The 20,908-nt window shown below is 41.9% G+C and overlaps 1 protein-coding gene across 5 annotated transcripts in view; it reads left to right on the plus strand.

Annotated features, from left to right (window-relative positions):
- Positions 1-20,908, plus strand: part of pard3aa (par-3 family cell polarity regulator alpha, a) — a 288,433-nt gene that overhangs the window by 120,571 nt on the left and 146,954 nt on the right. For 4 of the 5 annotated variants that reach the window (XM_048265859.1, XM_048265858.1, XM_048265860.1 and 1 more), the window contains 5 exons: positions 8,922-9,022; positions 10,040-10,123; positions 13,118-13,243; positions 16,072-16,514; positions 20,262-20,401. In XM_048265859.1, the coding sequence (XP_048121816.1) occupies positions 8,922-9,022; positions 10,040-10,123; positions 13,118-13,243; positions 16,072-16,514; positions 20,262-20,401 (894 nt within the window). The remainder of the gene's footprint in view (positions 1-8,921; positions 9,023-10,039; positions 10,124-13,117; positions 13,244-16,071; positions 16,515-20,261; positions 20,402-20,908) is intronic. The other variant, XM_048265861.1, reaches the window with a different exon arrangement.

Consider the following 20,908-nt stretch of genomic DNA (forward strand, 5'->3'; position numbering starts at 1 on the left):
GGACTATTCCCATTACTGGACTAGTTATATTTCATATGCATGTGTATTTCTTTTTTTTCCCCTCTCCATAGATTACGAACGAGTTAAAGCCTGATTAGAATTAGGGAGTGTGTGCTTTCCTTCATTTGCTTATTCGCTCTGTGGAGTGAGAAATCATTCTCTCAATGAGAATAATTGAACACGGGCAGAGGTACCAGCTCATTACCCACAAATCATAGGGAGCATGGGCACCTCAGCCTTAGACTGTAATGACTTCTGGGAATAAGAGGACCAGGAGTACTGAGAACCTAAAGTGTGCTGAAGACACCTCCAGCCCCAGTGAACGCAAATGACGGGCAAATGATGTTATCATGATGCCAAAAACGACATTAAGACAGCATAATTTCCAAAGCATTCACATCTAAGTTTTAGCAATGATTTAAGAAGATCTATGTGAAACTTTATAAAAGCCTCATTGCTGAAAGACTGACCATGCTTTAGAGTAGTAACCATTTAACACTGTTCCTTTTATTTTGCCTTTCTGAAAGGAACTTACTTGTTGAATGTGCTGCTTTATTTCGGCTTGTCGCTTTTCTCTGCCTTGAGTTATGTCTCTCTTCGCTCACTCTGCAAGTGGTCTCTCTCCCTAAGTGATCCACACCTGGATGCAATTAAGCATTCACAATGGGATAAGAGGGCATAGATTGCTGGGCTCAAATGGAGTAGAACATGGAACACAAATATATGGAAGCTAATAACTTTGTATTCTTCTGCATCTATTAGTCTAAAGCGCTTACAGACACCCAACCAGGCGGAAGATGGCCCTTCTCTGATTGACACCATCTGATTTCCCAGACCTTTGAATTATTCATTTCTATTTATTTGATTTTTTTTTCACCTTTCCCCACCTACTGTGTAGCCTACTGCTTCCTCTTTTATACAACACCCTATTTTCTCTCTCCCTCCTTTAACACACACACACACACACACACACACACACACACACACACACACACACACACACACACACACACACACACACACACACACTCTCTCTCTCTCTCTTACTGCTAAGGCATAATCAGTGATGGTTATTCACATTGTGGAACATGGTCTAAGATGTTCTAAGGAGGTAAAGCAGAAATCTAGGCAAATGTTTTGAGGTTGATGGTCTTTACCTCTGTTTTAGTTGCAGGCAAACCCTGGCACAACTTTGAATGTTCATTACACACTCTCCTCTTATTTTCAGAAGTTCACAGAGAGCTTCATAGAGTAGAGACTGCTCTAAACAGGTTTTCATAATGCTATTTTGAAAGGGACTTTTTTACAGAGTCAAGTTACTTTACTTTAGTCAAGTCATGTTACTTATTTCTTGTGAAGGCATGCATATGTACATGTGTTGTTCTCCCAGGTAAGAAGCATGGGTTCTGTTGCCATTTGAGTACACACAAGAACACAGTGGATACCTTCTGACTTAAGGGGGTTGTGTGCTCCTCTCCTGTGACCTAGTTTGAATTTCATGAGCAGTCATTTGGCAGCACCTTTGCATCGATGGACGGCAAAGGCAACCGTTGGAGGTCTTGGTTGACTGCCCTGGTGAACCTGACTGATGTCCATGTCTGATGGTTCTAAAAATAGGTGACGTGCATAATCTGACAGTGTATCACTGACCTTTGTATGGAAAAGGAAGAGGCGCAATGAGACATGTTTATTCTACAAGACCATGAAAAAAGACCAGAGTACTCTCTGAGCAGAATTACAAAATCGAGCAGCCTTTTCCTTTCTTTGTTTTTGGCCTAAAGTGGGTTTTACTGTTATGTTTCCTCTAGAGTGTTTCTGTTGTGTGGTGCTGAGTGCAGTGCTCGGTGAGGTCTGGGATGTGTAATTGAAATGGTTCCCAGTCTCGCAGCAGATAAACACCCTTCGGATGTGGGTGTGGAATGATGGTGATGATATTTGCAGTGGCCCTACGATAGAATATTTAATGTAAAATGAAGACGTTTGCAGAGTTTGTTAACAAGTTTGATTTTCTTGTTCTGGACCTTTTGAAAATGTATTTTTTGTCTCAAAGAAAGAAGTGAGTTTATGCCTTGCATTTCTATATCTATATTGATCAAAGTTGCATGCAAATTTGGACTGGTGGAACACAAAAGCTCTGTTTATGCTTGAACAAAAGCATGTGCCAAATGCCTTAAACTTAAATGTAAACACTACACAATACATGTGATGCACTTCTGATGTGGTCCTCCTGCATTGCATAGATAGCTGTCTCTCCAGTGTCTTGCTAAATGGAAAAAAAGTTTGGGACATTGGGCATTATCCAATCTGTATCACATCCATATGTGTTACTTAATCAAATGTGAATCGGCTAAATGTTCATGCAACTGCTTTGTAACCTAGGCTTTACAAAACACATTCATACAGATAATGTTACCCAAAAGAACAGAAGAGCAGTTTTCCTTTTTTACATTTGAATTAATTATGTCTTGGATGTTATTTTTGTTGTGGGTGCATGGTATGATCAAGTAGCCCCAGATGTTCATTTCATTACAATTCTCCCCACACTCACTGGGTCCAAGACTGGAGACATAAGCCTCTAAATACTTCTTCTCAGTCTTGTATTTGAAACAAACGCACACGGTTGAAAGGTGCTTCTGGGAAATAAAGCCATAGAACTCGGCACAGCAAACAATGGCTAATCTGAGAAAGGCCAGTGCATGCTTTGTAATGAGCCGTCAGAGAGCTGCTGCTTCATCGTCCTGTTCAATAATTCATGGCTGAATGTGAAGTGTCTACCTCCTGAAACACCTCATTTAGCGACAATGATGAGATGGAGTTTTTTGTCGCTTCTGTAGTGTGTTAATTACTGACTGAGGAGGTGACACTGGAGCCAATGCCCACACCTTTATTTTCCACCTTTGCTCTTTCTGCCAATTTATTTGGCTATAAACGTTTTCTTATTTTCTTCGTAAAGGACATTCTGTTCATCGTTTCTCCAGCTGATTCATGTGTTTTCATGCTTTTAGGATGGATGGTTGACTGCTACATAGAAACAAAGACGTTGAAAATGTATGTGTGTGTATTTAAGGGAAATTTATGGTTGTCAATACATGTATTTCAAATTTATGTAATCTGTGAGCATTGCTAATATGATTCAGCATGTGTTACACTGAGATTAAATATCGCTTTTATGAGCGTTTAAAGGGTTGCTTTGAGAATATAGAACACTTTGAGGATAATTACAATTTGGGAATGTTTGTATTTCAGTTTGGTGATATTGTGGTGTTGTGTACAATTCACTTCAAGGCCAAAGCAGGTCAACCTCAGTTGGCTTTTATGTCCCTTCCGTGTAAAAAAGATTTGTAATCCGTTTAATTCTAGTTGCTTTTAGGTTGAAAGGATGTCTAAAAACGTCTTACCATCTGCTGTCATTGATTAACCAAAAAGAAACAAATGTTTGCCTCAATATTTCATCATCTGCATCCCTGTTTGGTTTTGCATCTTATATCATTATTTTCAGCAAAAACAAATGGTTTTGTTTCTTTTAGTAATCATGAATATAATCAATGACCTTCATCCTGACACAAAGATAGATTAATAGTGCCATATGGCGTGAAAACAATGGTCATCCCTATCCATTACCTGTAAATGAAGATTTATCTGTGAGAACCAGCATGCAGCCCCATCGTGCCTTTGTTCAAGACCTACATTACACTCCACAAAAGCCCCAGACTCACAGAGGTACTCGGACTTAAAAGTTAGAAATTGAGCAGGGTTTTAGTAAAGGAAAGATCAGCAAAACAAACTCCTGAAAAAAAAATGGAATGTGCTAACTCTCACTTGTGACAGCACCTTGTTTTGCAATCTGAATATTATTTTTTTCTCAGAGGACAATGTGTTTGTTTTTCTGTATGATTTCTCTCTATTTGTTTTCAGTTTTTCTGTTTTTCCATCAGTAGAAAATAGAATACTTTTGCAAACAATATGGATTCTGTTTTCCGTGACCCCACCCCACACCACTTGTTTAAGGACCATGTAGTAGTGGCCTTAGACAAAGGCATGATTGTGGGAAACTAATTGTCAATAATTTATACCCTTTTAAACCCTTGGGTTTCCATGAAAGAACATTCTAAGTCCTGTCTGTGGTTATTGATGAGCACCGAGCCTTTTTAGACCAGGCATGCTCCACATTTTGTTATTGACTCTATGATTGATTTAAACCCTCATAATTAGCTGGCCTAATTTAATTAAAGTGCAATTTAACGATACAGCAGCCCTACCAAACCGTGCTTTGTCATTGATAGATATGCCTTGCCTGATATGAAATCATAGCTGACAGATGATGTATTCTGCACAGATGCAATTCATTGACCAAGAGGGATAAAGGACTCCTAGGCCCTGAGATGGCAACCTTTTTTTTTTACTTTGCTCTACTCCATTTCTGCAGATGTAACCCATGCATATATCTGACACATATCTAATTTACTTAATGGCACAAGCAACCTGTTTAAATGTAATTTTATTCAAGTAATATGCATTGTACTGAAACTTTTATACGTCTACATCAGCCGTGCCCTTAAGAATATCATAGTTTAAAGTTTCATGTCTGCTGAGTAAGGGAATACAATCAGATCTAGTCCACACATCAATAACAGGAAATGGTATTGCTGTTTCAGCCCTTAAACAATATACTTTTGTGTATGGGTAGCCCTTCTTGTATAGCTTTACAGTATAGCGCAACAGCATGCATATAAGTGAGGGAACTAGCAGCCTGCATCAGTAGGTTGATGTTTAAAGATTAGTCTCAATCTTATCCACACAAATATTCATATTTCAGAAAATATTTTCTCTACTCACAAATCTGACGAGTTGGGGATTATTTTGTCCAAGCAGTCCAGCCTTTTAGCTGCTAGATAACATAAAGTATTCACTTGCTATTCTGTGAGATGCAAGTGAACTGTAAGGTTTATATATAAGATTTTATTTATAACAAACTAAAAATATGAAGCAATGTCTTTGAGGGAAGGGGAATGCTGGTACGGTGGGAAATAACTCTTGAGGTTGTTGTCAGGTTGGTCATAACTCCAGGGTGGTTTGGTCTGGGCTGAGTGAGGAAGAACTGTACACTGGGAAAGATTCAATATCTCAACAATACAGTTTTGATTTTGGAGTGTATACAGGGCTAGCATTTTGTTACCTGTTTTCACAGTCAGGGCATGTGCACAGTACATTAGGGCAGGGGACAAACAGACACATGCTATACTTATTGCCGTGCAATTGTTGTTTGTTAGTGTGAGCCTGGAGCCAAACTGAGGCATGGTGACCATGAAGACTTCTAAGTCATAATGATCCCCTCAATGACACATGGCTCAGTGGCACTTGTCCACGAATTATGTGTTAATATTTCTAATAGAAATAAATTAATATTGCATTACTGTATGAAATGTGAATTGCGCACAACAGATTATGCTCTATAGCACCCCTCATTGTTTTCCATAACCAATCAAGCTGGATTGTGTTTGAGACCTTAAATTGCATTAGCTGGGCAATATTGGCCTTTGCTAATGACTTTGACTGAGTGCAGTGCCCCCTGTCTCCAAACATCCGTTCGCCAACATAAATGCAAATAACTGTCTAGGGCGAAAAGGCAAAGACCAAAATGAAACGCTGACTGAGCTGTGATACATGAACTGCTCTAAGAGGGTAGTTTTAATGGTGGATTCAAATGACCTGGCCGGGAGGGAAGGGGTTTTTAGGGAGAGACGCCACCAGTCAACTCCAATTGAATCAGCCAGTCACTTACAGGACTTAATTGGGGTAATGGCGGTTTGCTGCAAGGGACAGGAGCTCCATTATTGCTCTTTGTGGAACCTTAGTATCCTCCTCCTCAGGCCTCCACTGGCTATTCATTGGGCTGTGAGTGACCATGCCAGACCTTGCATCATCACACCAGCCACTTCCTCTTTGGAAATAGCCCTTATACTTTGGCATATTGTTGGCCTGATGCTTTGATATCAGGCCAAATTGTATGCTGTCAACTTGCAATGAAGCTATTATCTCAATGAGGTCGATTTTATTTATTTTTTCTGTTCTCAATGCACTCATTTTTTGTATGTCTCAGAATAACTTTTTGGTTTGTGTGTGTGTGTGTGTGTGTACGTGTACGTGTACATGCACATGTACGTTGCGGTATTATATGTGTTGCATGAATATCTTAGTCATAGCGGCCTTGACATTTTGCCACTTCATATATCTGTGGTCCCATCTGGCAACAGATGTCTACTTGCCAATAATTAGATTAGACACAGCCAGACATAGACCTGTAAGTCTGAGATGGATCCTTTTATGGACAAATGAGGTTTGACGTGGTGAGGTTGTCCTCTGTTGGTTTTCTGAGATCTTCTTTTAGAATGGGCTCTGAATAAGTGTAGTATATCAACAAGTATTGTGCTAGTAGTGTATTCTCTTAAGGGCTGCTGGACTAAGGGCATGTCTGTGGCATTCTGTATATTGTTGGGCATTATATATAAGAGAAAATAATATGTCCAAAGCTGTATCATATCTGTATTACATGCTCTGTGCTTTCAGCTGTTATTCATTGGTTTATCGGTTTATTGGGGGGGGTAGTTGTGACAGACATATAATGTCCTCCATTTTGTATGTATATGTTTGTATGAGTACCCTCTGACCTTTTGAGTGGCTGAATCCCTTGGACAGTCCTCCCTGAGCTGAACTGGGTGAGTGTGTGTATGTGTCATACATTTGAGGTCCATCTCATTACACTTGCATAAAGCACCCTCAAGCATGGCTGTGGCACCAGGGAAAGCGAGCTACTTTACTGTGACCGTTGCCTGGCAGTGAACCAGCGGCTGTTAAAATGGGCCGCTCTCCTTCTCTCTGTATCCAGCCCAATAATCCCTCTTCTGTGCAGCCCATAGAAGCGGTGCCTTCACTGCTCTCTTTTATAAGCCTTCCGTCCAGACTGCTGCCAACTCCTAATGCCTACCTCAATAAACTAATGCATTCGGCAACCTCAAGGGCCAGACTCATAACCTCATCATTCCTGGCAGGGCCTCGGAGGTGACTGGCCTTGACCCAGCCATCTCTGTTGGACTCTGGTGGCTAGTTCTGCCATAGCGATTCCAGCTGAAGGACATTGGACTCATCATCTGACAGGTGCATTGAGGAAGGGTGTAGCCCACCCTCAAGGGAGAACCAGCCAGTGATGCTGTCCATCATGGCACCCAGAGGTGGCTTTTCTCCGCCATCTGTGACACCCAGAGCTGATGACCGACCAACCAGGGTCGGCAGGAACAACAGGCGTCTGTGGTCTAGTGTGAGAAGCGAGACTGAAGGGACAGACAAAAGGGAGAGGGTGGAGGGGCTGAAATCAGTATGACCGACAGGAAGATAGGGAAAATCACTGACACTGATTATGTCTGAATGGTGAATTCCTTCTCTCTCTTTTTTTAACCTTTATCTATCCATTATACCTCCTGCTGAGCATCTGCACTGGGCTTTAAAGAGCATCCTTCTCTTATCCTCTCTTCCTTTCTCCACTTCTCATTCTCTCTCATAGTGTCTAATCTCTCAGAAATCATGTCCTTCTCTGACTGTCAGCTAGTGAAGACAGCTGTGCTCTGTGCTGTGTAGAGATACTCAGGAAAGCCGTAGCATTCATGTCAGACTGTATTGTCACTTAGGAAACAAAACAAGCAGGCTACTGGACTGCAGTCACTGTTAGCAACGTTCTTTGAAGTTAATTACTTGTCAGTGTCGGTAACGATAAATGTGAATCATCCTGAACTTTTTTTCCCCCCAGCATGTGTTGTCAAAGGAAGCCTTTTCCTTCTTTCATCACATTCTGGATTATGTAAATAGTGCCAAAATAGTACTAATCCATCTTTTGAAAAAGTCTAGCCTTTCAATGAGTAGTTGCTTCCCTTTGCCATTCTGCTCTGTTGGATTCCACAACATCTCCTTTTAGCTCTCTTACCTGTCGTTGTTTACCTACAGCCATGTGTTAATGCAGGAAAATGTGTCCTCTAAGCCCACAGCCTGTTCCGGTGACTTTATACATGAGTAAATAAATATGAGCGGCTCACTGGTGCATGATGTGTATTTCTAACAGATGGACCAGTGAAAGTCTGTCTTTTCTCTCTCTCTCTCTCTGTCTCTCTTTCTCTGTCTGTCTCTCTTTCTCTCTCATACTCTCACACACACACACACACACACACACACACACAGACTAGACTCACTATATAACTCATTGAGAGAGCAGCTATGTATATGATGAAATTGCCATAACTAAGTCTGATGTCTTCTCAAGATGGGAAAATAGCCATAGCCTCGCTTGCCCCCTCACATGTATGCACACACACACACACAGTGCTTTCTGCTTGGAAAAAAAGAGGAATGCATTTCCATGTGAAGGTGCAGGGAGCTTATTTAGATGTGCTTGACATTTGAATGGGAATGGGAATGGGAATGGAAATGGGAATGGTAAAAGGTGATGAAAAGCTGCATATTAATCATAGTGACTAACAAACTGTTTCAGACTTCTAGACAACCTCCTGCCATTGGAGGCGTGTTGGAGTGTTATGTTTAGAGGCACGAGAGTCACATACACATACTTAAGAGAGTTGCTAAATTAATGATTAATACTATTTGCAGTGCAATCCAAATGCCCTCAATTAACTTCACTATTTAACTGTGACCTGCCAATATTGCAAATAGCCACAGTTGCAGCTGAAAATGGGGCTGAATTTCCCAAAATTGCCCCATCTTGTACTTGGTATCTGATAGAGGAAGGACAAAGAAAAGATTACATGCAGACCCAGACCCAGGTCCCATCCACATTTCAAGTAAGAGATGTGTCAAGAGATGAGAAAAGGGGTGTCTCTGTGTCTTACCTTTTGTCCTCCCCTGTTTTTGTGCACCAGGAAGAGGAGGAAGAAGAGAGAAGAGGGGAGGAGCGGAATGGCAGAATTGAGCCAGTTGGACGAGCAGACTCCTGTGTGGAACACCCTCCTGCCTCGTTAGAGTGAGTGACACACACACACACACACACTCTCACACACACACACACACACACACACACACACACACACACACACACACACACACACACACACACACCTTAAACATTGCCTAGTAAACCTGTCAGACAAAGAATTGGACAGCCAGAGTGCAGCGTAAGTGGTGTAAGCTGAAACGTCTGTCATTAGTGTCACACCATGTCCTTCTCACATTTGCCTTAATAGCTATATGTTCTCAAAATGTTCATGGCTATTCACAGAAAATGTTAATGATGATGAGGCACCAATGCCCTATGCTTTGATGGGTTATATTGATGATATTGATAAATGATGAATAGTAAATAATCTGCATTCATCTTTTCAAAAATCAACATTTTCCGTTTCACAATTCTCCATGTACTCTAAATTATATATCTACCTACACATTCTTGTTCGTATTTCAAGCCAAGTTGGATTTCAGTATGTTTCAGTGGCACTCCAATGCAGAGATCAGAGGAGGTGTATCTGAACCAAGAATACATCCTCTACTGCCTGCCTCACCCATGTCCTTCATTTGTCTTATGTTAATGCTCCACTCATTCATAATGTTAGCACATATCAGAATCACTTCACTACTAACGGTATTGTTGGATTTGCAGTGATTTTATAGATGTGTTTCTTCCTCGTCAGGCCCATGCATGCTTTAAGTGTTATGAACAGGCAGGTGTTCTTAACCCTTCCAAAATGAGAAGGTGAAAAAACAGTACTAGGCCACTGCAACCCTGAATCTGATCCTAATCACTTAATTGAAGTGTCTATTTGGGTCTCTCATCGACCCAGGCTTTCTAATGGCAGCTTAAATTATAATGGCAGTGGATGCTGCCATGGCCACGCCAGATTCTGATTGCAGTCGCCTCTTCTCTGTTTTTAGGCCCGTGTTCCTAGCCAGTGAATGCTATAGTCTTGATAAGTGTGGCAGTTTGTGCATTCCCCCTTTTTGCCTCATTCTCACACCTACTCTTTCATCCGTCATTGTCTCACAGTGATATGCTAGAGCTGATAGAGGTGTCTAATGCCGGAGGACCGTTGGGAATCCACGTAGTGCCATTCAGTGCCAGAGACCGAAGGTAAATTAGAACAAAACAATAAAGCTGCAACCCTTAGCCCACAGAACATAGCCTTTATGTGTTCTATGTCATGCTTCCACATTGGTGTTTGGTGTGTCCTTGGCTTTCCCTCTTTGCCTGTGTGTCGGTGAAAACCTCAATGATCTGTGCTTGGATTGTGACTGGCTCTATTTCTTGTCCTTGCCATTGTGTTTGGCTTGTTCTGTTGAAATCCTGTGTTTTGGACTGCATGAGTCACTTTTTTTTTATTTCCGCTGCATTTTTACACAGCCTCAAGGACTTATCGACATAAGGTAGTAAAAAAAAATGGACAGATTTATTCCTGCACTGGTTACCTCAGTCATTTCACTGAATACCAAGCACAGGGCCAACAATGGTTATATCTGCCCCCCCCACCTCCACACACACACACACACACACACACACACACACACTTACAAGGACAAGTGGCTCGGTTGTAAGCCTCATAGTTGAATAAGAAAGATGAAACTGTCTCATATTGTTAAGGTCTATAGTCAGAATCTGTGGGAGAGGTCGTACAGTCAGATGTGGATGAGGTCCTTTGGAAGACTGTGACGGTGAATTTCTAGCGTTCGTCATTATATGCACACTTTACAAATGTGTGGCTTCCTCAGGACACGGTGCTCAAAGGTGACATGGAGGACACCACAGCATACGTCAAGCTTTATAATCCAAGAAGACATGCTGGAACGGAGGCCAACTCAATCCACACCCAATTAGAGTAAAAGCACATTTATAAGAGTGGTAGTTCGCTAGTAGAAGGACACACACACACACACACACACACACACACACACACACACACACACAGAGACAAGGTCAAAATCAGATGGTGTAAAAGACAGGCAAGACCTGAGACATCAGTAAACAAACCAAGGTCATAAAAAGCTTTTAATCGTATTTGAAGTTTATTATCATTTTTGCAGATCCTCTAGATTTGTATTGTTTATAATTGTATAGTCTACAAATATATCTGCTGCTGCATTAGATCACCATTATTGTTAGATATTCTATGCACAAGGAATTACTGCATACGTAACTGACATTGTTGACTTAATTCAGCCCAGCCAGGTATCAGATTTGGCCTTTTTGATTTGATAGTTTTCTTTTTCAAGGCTTTTTCTCTCCAAATCTGGCACATCTGCATTTTATATCGGGAAGGACAGTGCATGCAGATTTATGCATATGCAAACACGTGCTCAAACACTCAACATAATTAAATAAACAAATAAATAAATAAACACTCCTAGATGCATTACTCCAAATGATGTGATCCCATCCCATGACCGCTGCGAACTGTAAACAAGCCGTGGCTGGTAATTGCAGTGCATAAAGGGATCCTGATTGCATTATCATTCAATTACAAGCGCTGATGGGAACAGGTGGTCCCCTTCGTGGAGTGTCTTCAGGCCGATTACTCCAGACTCTGGGAGACTGTGGCAGAGGGACTTGTGCGAATCTACGCATTCAGCAAGCCACCACTATGCATATAAAGAAGGCAAACTTTTAGCTCAGATGCACAACGCCATTTTAGCAGCAGCTGCAGGACCAAGGGGAAGCAGGGGCAGGGCAGTGTGCAGCTTTCTAGGCTCTCAGAATGGGATGTGTGTCCCAGCGTGGGAATACCTGGGGATGTCACACACACACACACACACACAGATTTGTTTGGCTTCAATCCACACCAGGCAGACCACCTGTGCACCATCAAAATGCACATTGAGAGTGGATGGCTTGCCGCTTTGTGTGTCTTCCTCTGAAATTGGTGTCCTTGTTTTAACTTGAGAGCTCTTGCCCGTTAGTCTTGCACCTTGGGAGACGAAGATGACTCATGCCAGACAATTTCTGTTTCTCGATCAGTCTCTAAAATTCTTTAAAATGCGTTTGGGTTTATGCAAGTGGATTGTTGTTACGGCAGCAGAATTTATCTGCAGTTTCCCTCCAGCTCCCACTCATTGGCTTATCTCTCTCTCTCTCTCTCTCTCTCTCTCTCTCTCTCACACACACACACACACTCCCTCTCTCTCCCTCTCTCTCTCTCTATCTGTCATACATACTCTCTCCCTGTCCCTCTCTCTCTCATCTCACTCATTTCTACCTTAAGAAGCACAATGCTTAGAAATACCTGTGCAGAGTGAGCGACAGCTATAAGAAGGCATGAGGGAGTGCCCTGATTTACTTTGAAAAGCGGCCCTGCTTTGGTTCTCGTCAGATGTACTTGGCTGGGCATAAGAGCCAGACGTACAGCTCCCAAAAGCCCAGTGAGACTTCCACTGAGCTACTACTTCGCTGCATTTTAAGCGAAAGGTTAGAGGCAGTGGACTCCAGTGGCAACAAGCTTAGAGAAATCTGATTGTGTTGCCCGGCTTGTGTGTGTGTGTGTACACGCACATATGTTTATACACACTTTATTTATAACTCGCATCAACATGCTCACTTTTTAAGCCTGTCAACAGCGACAGTGCTTTTCTGATGCCTTAAGATGATCATTTCCCTGAGTCGGGATTAGGGGGTCCGTGTCCTTCATAGCATATATGCTGCGCAGGAGCTGACACAACAGCATTTCAGAGATGGAAATGTGAAGTGAAAAAAAGTTATGGCAAGTTTGGAAATCTCAGGTTTCACAACTTATTTCAAGTTTGAGTCCTGAATTGACACAAGCTTATTTCACATATCTCAGGATTGTAAATTGCACTGCTCTGTACTTTTCCTAAACCCTCCTACTTACCCTTTCCTCTCCTCACCGATCACATTTTTTTAATATGATCTTACCAAAGATCCTTAATATACAACCGTCTCTGATCTTACTAATGCACTTTGATCACTTTGTTTTCACAAAGACTAATGCAGGATGTCAAACGTTTCTGGGGTCTACAGTGTGGTTGTGCATGTATTGCCCTCAGTCAAACCCCACACACATCTGTGTCAGAAGGGCTCATGTTTTGAGTGTAAGTAACTGTCTTGTGGCGATTCTAGGACTCTGGGCCTGCTCGTCAAACGGCTGGAGAGTGGAGGGAAGGCGGAGCAGGAGGGCCTGTTCCGCGAGAATGACTGCATCGTGCGGATTAATCACGGGGATCTGCGCAACATCCGATTCGAACAGTAAGACCCATGTCTTCTCCCCCCCGCCACGAAAAGGACCTCCACAGCTCTCTTGTTCTTCAGTCAAAATCCTCCATCTCTCTGTACTCCCTTTCTTTCCAGTTCATGCTTTTCTGTGCCTCCAATCTGTTTTGATGGCTCCACACTTGTCAGTTTCCTCTCTTCTCCCATCACCATTGCTCTTTCTTACTCAAATCTTTATTCTGTTTTTCTTTTCATTTTTCCCTCCGCCCATCTGACACCTCACCGTGTGTTATCATGGCTCTGTATAGCCTCATTGCTAAGATCGTGATTCAGTTAATGTATAAACTACTTTTCATATTCTGTATAGACAGGCTGAAGCTAATGGCTTTAATGCAGTCTCAGGTGGTATTCTTATTATTTGTGATATTGACTTGGTTTAGTATATTGAAATGCATTGTCTTCTCAAAAATCAATGTTGTATCTGGAAATGTATCCGAGGCCAGCCGTAATGGAATTAAAACAATATCTCATTCCCCATCATAACCATATTGAATAAGTTACTGTAAGGGAGTGCTGAGAACTGATCTATCTCTTATATACGGCCCTGTTTGAAACACTTTCCCCCAAACACACCGAGAGAAAGAGAGAGAGAGAGGGAAGATAGAGATGGATAGATAGAGAGAGAGAGAGATAGAGAGAGAGAGAGATAGAGAGAGAGAAAGAGAGAGAGAGAGAGACATAGACATTACATCTGCCTGCTTTATTGATATATTGCTCCTCTTCATTTACTAGAGTGGAAATAAGACAGGGAAATGTAGCCTTCAGATTTTTGACCACACTTATGACCCATATGAAAGGCAATTTTATATTACGGTTTTGTGTCAACATCCTCAGCACATCCTTGACAGGTTTACATTGTTGACTGTCAGACACAGATGGCACACAGGATTAGACCGGAGTGAAGGACTCAGCTGTAGATTAGTGATGGCTTTGGCTGATGTGTCCACTTGTTTCCCTATACATCTGATTTTCCAAATTAACTTTTTAGTGCATTCAATTGGTGGATTTGCACACTAGAAGTTATATATAAACTATATATAAAGAAGTTATATATAAAACTAAACTAAATAAATTATTATTTAGTTTAGTTATTAATTGTTGTCAGGAAAAATTCTGTTATTATTTAGCAAAGATCTCATGGGCCCATGGGACCGTGATCAACAAGCATAAGATGCCATTCAAATTTTCTCCTGCTTGCTCTTAGCTGAGTGTTTGGGTACAAAACACACAAAAGAGGGATATTTAAAATCAGCCCTTTCCTGTGAATGCGGAAGTGAAATGTGGTAAAGATCTTTTAAAATCTAAACGATGAAGAGTGAGTTTCTGACTAGCTTTTTTGACTTCACCCCCATATTCCTTCTTGATTGTGCACCATGCCGAGATAATTCAAAGTGATAGTCTAATCTTATTGGATTGTTTTGCATGGATAAATATTTAGAGGTGGTTAATCTAGCTAAATGTAATGATGCATTGATGGAGTCATTTATTATTCAATCAGGAGCGGGTGCTGTATGATTAGCCAAGTGGCACAACTCGGCTCGTTAGCATGTAGTCAGCTGTTTACTTCATCTCTCGTTTTATTTCCTTGTGTGGGGTGGCAGAAATTACCATAAGAATGAGGAGAAATCCCAATGGCCTTGGCCTGTGTACTCATACAACGAGGTAAAGATACAGCAAAGCCAAGTAGTGTTTATTTCAGAGGAAGTGGCTTAGTACTTGTCAATAGCTCATTTGGATGAGTTCTGCACTGGTATCACGCAGGCGATAATGAGGAGACGAGAGAGCTCCATGGGCAGGATTGTTTATATCACGGTTTCACCTCCCAGTAGAAATCATCCTCCTAGACTTCAGCATGGGACTACATGGGCCAGGCTATCTATATGCTAAGTGGCTAAGCTGAAGTTTAAATAAGGCCTGTGACTAGCGGACTAAAAAGTATATTTATTTCGTCTTGCTTGAGTTCCTTGGACTGTTTGAGGAGCAGGATTGTGGTAACCTTAAGTGCACTTAGCAAAACAATGAGGTTGGGACTAAATTTGCATGTAAACTTACCATGCCACTTTTGTTTTGTAATGCCAGAAAGACATGGTGGACTAACAATACCTAGTAACGCTGACAGTTTTAGTGAGTATAAATTGGGTGTGGGAATTATCTCAACATTAGAAGAATATTCAAATGCTGTCAAACAAAAAAATAACAATGTCCAAACTATTGATAAATTCGGATTCTTACATGTAGGCCCAATAATTCCTCCAAGTTTTTTGTATTTCCAAAAACTTGGAGGGACCATTTGACTTAGATTTTATGCCACATTTTTGATCCTACCCTGTTGAGTCATTCCTCATATTATATATGGTGTTGTATTGACATGGTGTCATGGGACCAGAGTACCTTGTAGGCAAACAGGGATAATATTTGATTATTGATATTCTGTTCCTATCAAATTGCTTAAGTAGCTCCCACAGTGGATTTAAAATCACCATCTCTGGTACTAATGCTTACTTCTGCTTCCTCCCTAAGGCTTAGCGATTATGGAAATGGTAGATAATGTAATATGAGAATTAGCCTTCTTTCCAGCTGCTGGACCGTAATTAGCAACCGATTAACTATGCCATACTCCTGACCTCTCTATATTCCTGCCTTTTCACAAAAGCAGCAGCCACTGACTGCAACTTTAAACAGAGATGTCATGTAGCACAATGTGTTTTATCTTTTTGGCCTAATGTAATTACTGAATTACTCCTCCTCTGTGCATGCACACACACACACACACACATGCTGGCCTCTTTTTTTTTCTTCTGCAGAGCACAGAACATGTTCAGACAAGCCATGCGCACTCCTCTTATCCTGTTCCACGTGGTGCCTGCCTCAAAGAAAGCCCAGTATGAGCAGCTGTCCCAGAGTGAGCTGGGTCATCAGGACTCCGGCCACTTCAGCCCGGACCTCTCTCAGAACTCTGGGGACCGCAACAACGTTGCGGTGGGAAGAAACGGTGGTGCGGGCATTGAATTCACCCCGCAACGGATGTCGAGGAGTGGACCCCACCCCAACGTGAACCCACAGGCCAGTCTAGGCCATCCGGAGAGGGCAGATGTCTACCCTCCGGCACCTCTCAGCCCTGTGCTGAATACTCCAACTAAGACGGCCACCCTCGGGCCGAGCCAGACCCCGAGACCTGTCAGTGCCACTCCCTCCGCCAGCTACTCCAAAAAGATCGGGCGCAGACTCAACGTGCAGCTCAGAAAAGGTAAACTCCTTACAAATAAAAAAAAAAAAAGACTTGTGAGAAGACATATTTTTTTTTTTTTACTGTAGTATGTTTTCTGTCTTTTTTTGTCTCATGGATTTCCACAAGTTGGATTTTTCCCTGATCTACAAAAGCTTGTTCTCACATCCCATCTCCATTTTACTAAACGTTAATAGAAGATGGTATCTGGGCACCTCTGCTCCCTTACCCTCTCTCTCTGCTGCGGCTAGCACAGTGTAACTAATACAGTTAGGACTTCAAAGAGTCTATCTTGCATTGTCAAGGACTGTCGATCCAGCGTTCCTCCCCAATCTCACGTAGAAGGGGTCCAAATCCTATTTGTTCTGCATCGCAGCAGCATCCCAGCATTTCACGGTGTGAGAGGTAGCTGGAAACATCCATCAGAGGATGCTGTATTGGGATAGCATTAACATGTGCAGACTGACAAACTGACACACACACACACACACACACACACACACACACACACACACACACACACACACACACACACACACAAATTCAAATTCAAATGTTTGCCCTCAAAAAGTTGACAGAATAGTCCATGCATTAAATGAAATGAAGCGACTACCTGCAAACATTATTTCTCACTGCTCCTTTGTCATTTCTTTTCGCTTTACCTTGCTCCTCCCAGGAGCTATAATAACACCTAAAAAAGTAAATAAAGCACACGCACACACACGCACACACACATGCACACACACACACGCACACACACACACGCACACGCACGCACGCACGCACACACACACACACACACACACACGCACACACACGCAAACGTCAGTGCCTCAGACACAATTAACTCCCCACAGCAAACGTCAGTGCCTCACAGCTGTGTGAAATATTCAAGGGAACCAGGCCGTGCCACATGCTGTGTTTAATTGAAAAGAGAACTGCAGGCAAAAAGGAACTGTTAACCCTGGTGCAAAGTGTGAGATGTTGTGTGCTATATCTGTGGCTTCATGGTTCAAAGGTGATTGTTTAAAAGGTGTTCATGTATGTCTGCACGTGTGTAGTGTCTGAGTGTGTGTGCACATGTCTACTACTTTGTGTACTTTTGTTTACATCTGATGTAAAGTACAAATGTGTGTGTGTGTGTGTGTGTGTGATCTTGTGTACCTCTGTGTCTGGGCTTGATTTGTACATTAATGCATGTGTGTCTTTCAAATTCCTTATGGGATAAGACATTGCACAAAAGGCAATCGATTTCTCTTCTGAAGGCTGACCCCTCCTCCCCACTCACTGCCCGAAGCCCACTGCTCCTTGGCGGCAACTGCCAGAACTAAAAGAGGGCCTCGGCTCTATGCATGTTCTGCTTGCTGCCTGCTAATGCAAAGCCACACTCGCGTGCAGTAAGACTGTAGTTTTGGCAGTGCACTTTGCTTGATTATGTCAGGCTGCCTGGTTTTTCGCTGTCGGCAAGTAATATGGTAGTGTTTTGTGTGCATGCATGCTTCTCTCTGCAGCGAGCCAACTTGCTGCCTGATCAAGCAGATGTTAAATGCCTGAATACCAGCACCCGCATCATTGTAGCCATCAAAGTGAGAGAGCATGTACGAAAGAAAAGGAGAGGTAGAAAGAGGACCATGCTGAAGACTATAGAGGCTTTCTGGAAAGTTGGCACATTGCTGTCCAATCTGTCCTGACAAATCCCATAGAAAAGACTACAAGTGCTGAAGGATTGTAGGATAATGGAAAAAAGAGGGGGAACATTTTCAAGAGCTCAGAGTTGATTTTTCTTTTGAAGAGTTATATGATAATGTTGATCGTGACACTGAACCGTACACAGCAAGATGGCTTATTTAAGGGTGACCCGTGCCAGATTATCCCAGTTCTTTTCCAGGACAGATTCTTTGCCAATAGCTCAGTTTATTGGTACAATAGTGGTCAGCTTCATGCACATTTGAAAGTACTTTCATCAATTTGTTTAACTTCTACCTTACTCTGTCAAACTTTTGTTATGTTTGTTTTATAGCAGTTTCTCAGATTTTAAGGTTTAAGGTTGTGTGATTAAGCCATCAAGAGAGGTCACTGAGTCTCTTTAGAGTGTGTGCGATCCAGTTGATGGACATAAGGATAATCCAATACATAAGACATGAGTGATTCATTACCCCAAGGCTGCTAGACATGCTTTCTCCTAATTAGCTGATTGTGGTCCATTAGTGAAGAGATCTTTGCAATGTGAGGGAGTTTGATTCTGGTAATTAGCTCCACTGTTTGAGCCTAGCATCATATAGACTATTTCCAGACCTACATTTGTCTGAAAACAACAGTTTACCAACAGACAGATGTTCATTGGTGCTAGACTGTCAGTAATATTTGTTATCAAATTGCCTTGTACTGGTAAATTTTATCCCCTTGCCATCCAGCAAAGTATAGCTTCACAAAATATGACTTTGACTCACTTTCATCTATATTGCTATAGCACTAGTTGGTGACATTGGAGGCTTACTGAGATGTAAATTGTATTGAGGGGAATTATTGATTTCAAGCACCACCATGATTCCACAATTCTCTCTGATGTTCTGCATTAGCTTAATATGCCATTGCTAATTAACTGCATTTGGTTGTCTCTACTTGTACTCTGCACAATGACATTAAAGTTGAATCTATATTTGGAAACTTCTTATTTCTATAACATTTGCATAATAGTAATATATAAGATTTTAATGAGGACATTACTTCCTCTTGCTTACCATGCATTTGGCCAAATTAGCTACATCAACTGCTTTTTTATATGTTTGTAATGTTTTCAATGGATTTTTTTATATGTTTTGTAATATGTTTCAAAATGAGGCCGAGATATATGAGCTGGGTGCCAGAATAGGGTTTGTATCTGGTTACCATTAACAAATGCTTTCCAATGTCTCTGATGTCTCCAAATTGCAAGGAGACTCCGTATAATGTCATAGTTGTGAGTGAAACTGACTTGATTATCATTAATGCCCAACCAAATGAAGACGCATAGCACCATCTCTTGTCTATTGCCTCTATCTAACATTTCCGAAGCGTCACCTTTTCCTTTCAATTTTCTTCAGAGAAAAAAAAACAAAAAACAAAGCACTGTGGCGCTGGACAGACGATAAGGTCAGTCTGCCTGACGTGTCCTGTTGTTCCTGCCATCATTCTGTTCTGTCAGGCTTCTTTCTCTGTCTGCCAATTCATATCCATTTGCCACTCTGGAAAGGTCATTTTCTGGACTAACAGCAAATTGCTTTACAGACTGCCATTCCTGAATCCTTAACAGTGTTTTCTAGGATTTAAGGTCTGCGGGGATGCAGTAAACTTCAATTTGTGTGATCTATCTGTTCATCTAAACATTCACTGTCTGAATATCAGGGCTCAGAGCGACATGAGTGTGGTGTGGGCCCACCTTGTGCTCATTATGACTGGCTGAAGCATGCGCTAGTGAGATATCAAACATATTCATCATCTCATGGTAATAGAGGCCATTTTTTACATTGCAGCAATTATCTCTCCACCTTTATCAGAGACATTTGATGTTTGGAAGTAGTTCTGTTTTGTTAATTTGTAAATGTAAGATGTTTCAGATGAACGAAAAATGGTGTAACACCTACTGTGCACACAGTTTGGTTAAAGAATACGGAAGCAACACTTAATTTCAAAGAATGATCATTAACAGAAAGCGCAATTCAGAAGCAATGGTTTGACCGAACTGATGTGTGTATGCATGTGTGAATTAATGCATGTGTTTGAACACAGGTCCTGAGGGCCTGGGTTTCAGCATCACATCCCGAGATGTCCCAATTGGTGGCTCTGCCCCCATCTATGTTAAGAACATTCTTCCGCGTGGGGCTGCCATTCAAGATGGCCGCTTGAAGGCCGGAGACTGCTTACAGGAGGTGAGGCAGGCAGGATGTGCATAAACAATGAAACATAGTTGGTGTGTGTGGGAGGGGGGTGTGTATGTGCCTTTGCACTTGAGTGCATGTGATGTAATCACTTGCTTTCCCTACGGGATGCCTTACTACAGCCCTCATGCTTTACCAGGGGTGCCCAGTCAACAATGACCAGTTGATATGATTTTAAACAGTGTGCGTCCATGCCAGATGTCACTTACTACACCGGCTAAATAGAGACACAATGGCCAGGAGAGTGTCCTTGAACAAAGCTGAGCCTTCTCAGTGGACGTTAAAATGCTTCTGTTGCCTCTTTTCCCAGGAAGTCCTCAGCCTCACATTTATAAACAATGATTGGCATTTATTTGGGGCAGAGGTAGGGCAGTGGATAAGGGTCTGGACTAGCATGCAATAACCAGAAAAAATTGTGGGTTCGATCACAAGCTGCCACCACTGTGCCCTTGAGCAAGGTACTTCACCCTGAGTTACTGTAGTGGAGTCTGGCCCTTG

This window comes from Alosa alosa, chromosome 16 (assembly GCF_017589495.1).
Source record: "Alosa alosa isolate M-15738 ecotype Scorff River chromosome 16, AALO_Geno_1.1, whole genome shotgun sequence".
In the NCBI taxonomy this organism is placed as follows: Eukaryota; Metazoa; Chordata; class Actinopteri; order Clupeiformes; family Clupeidae; genus Alosa; species Alosa alosa.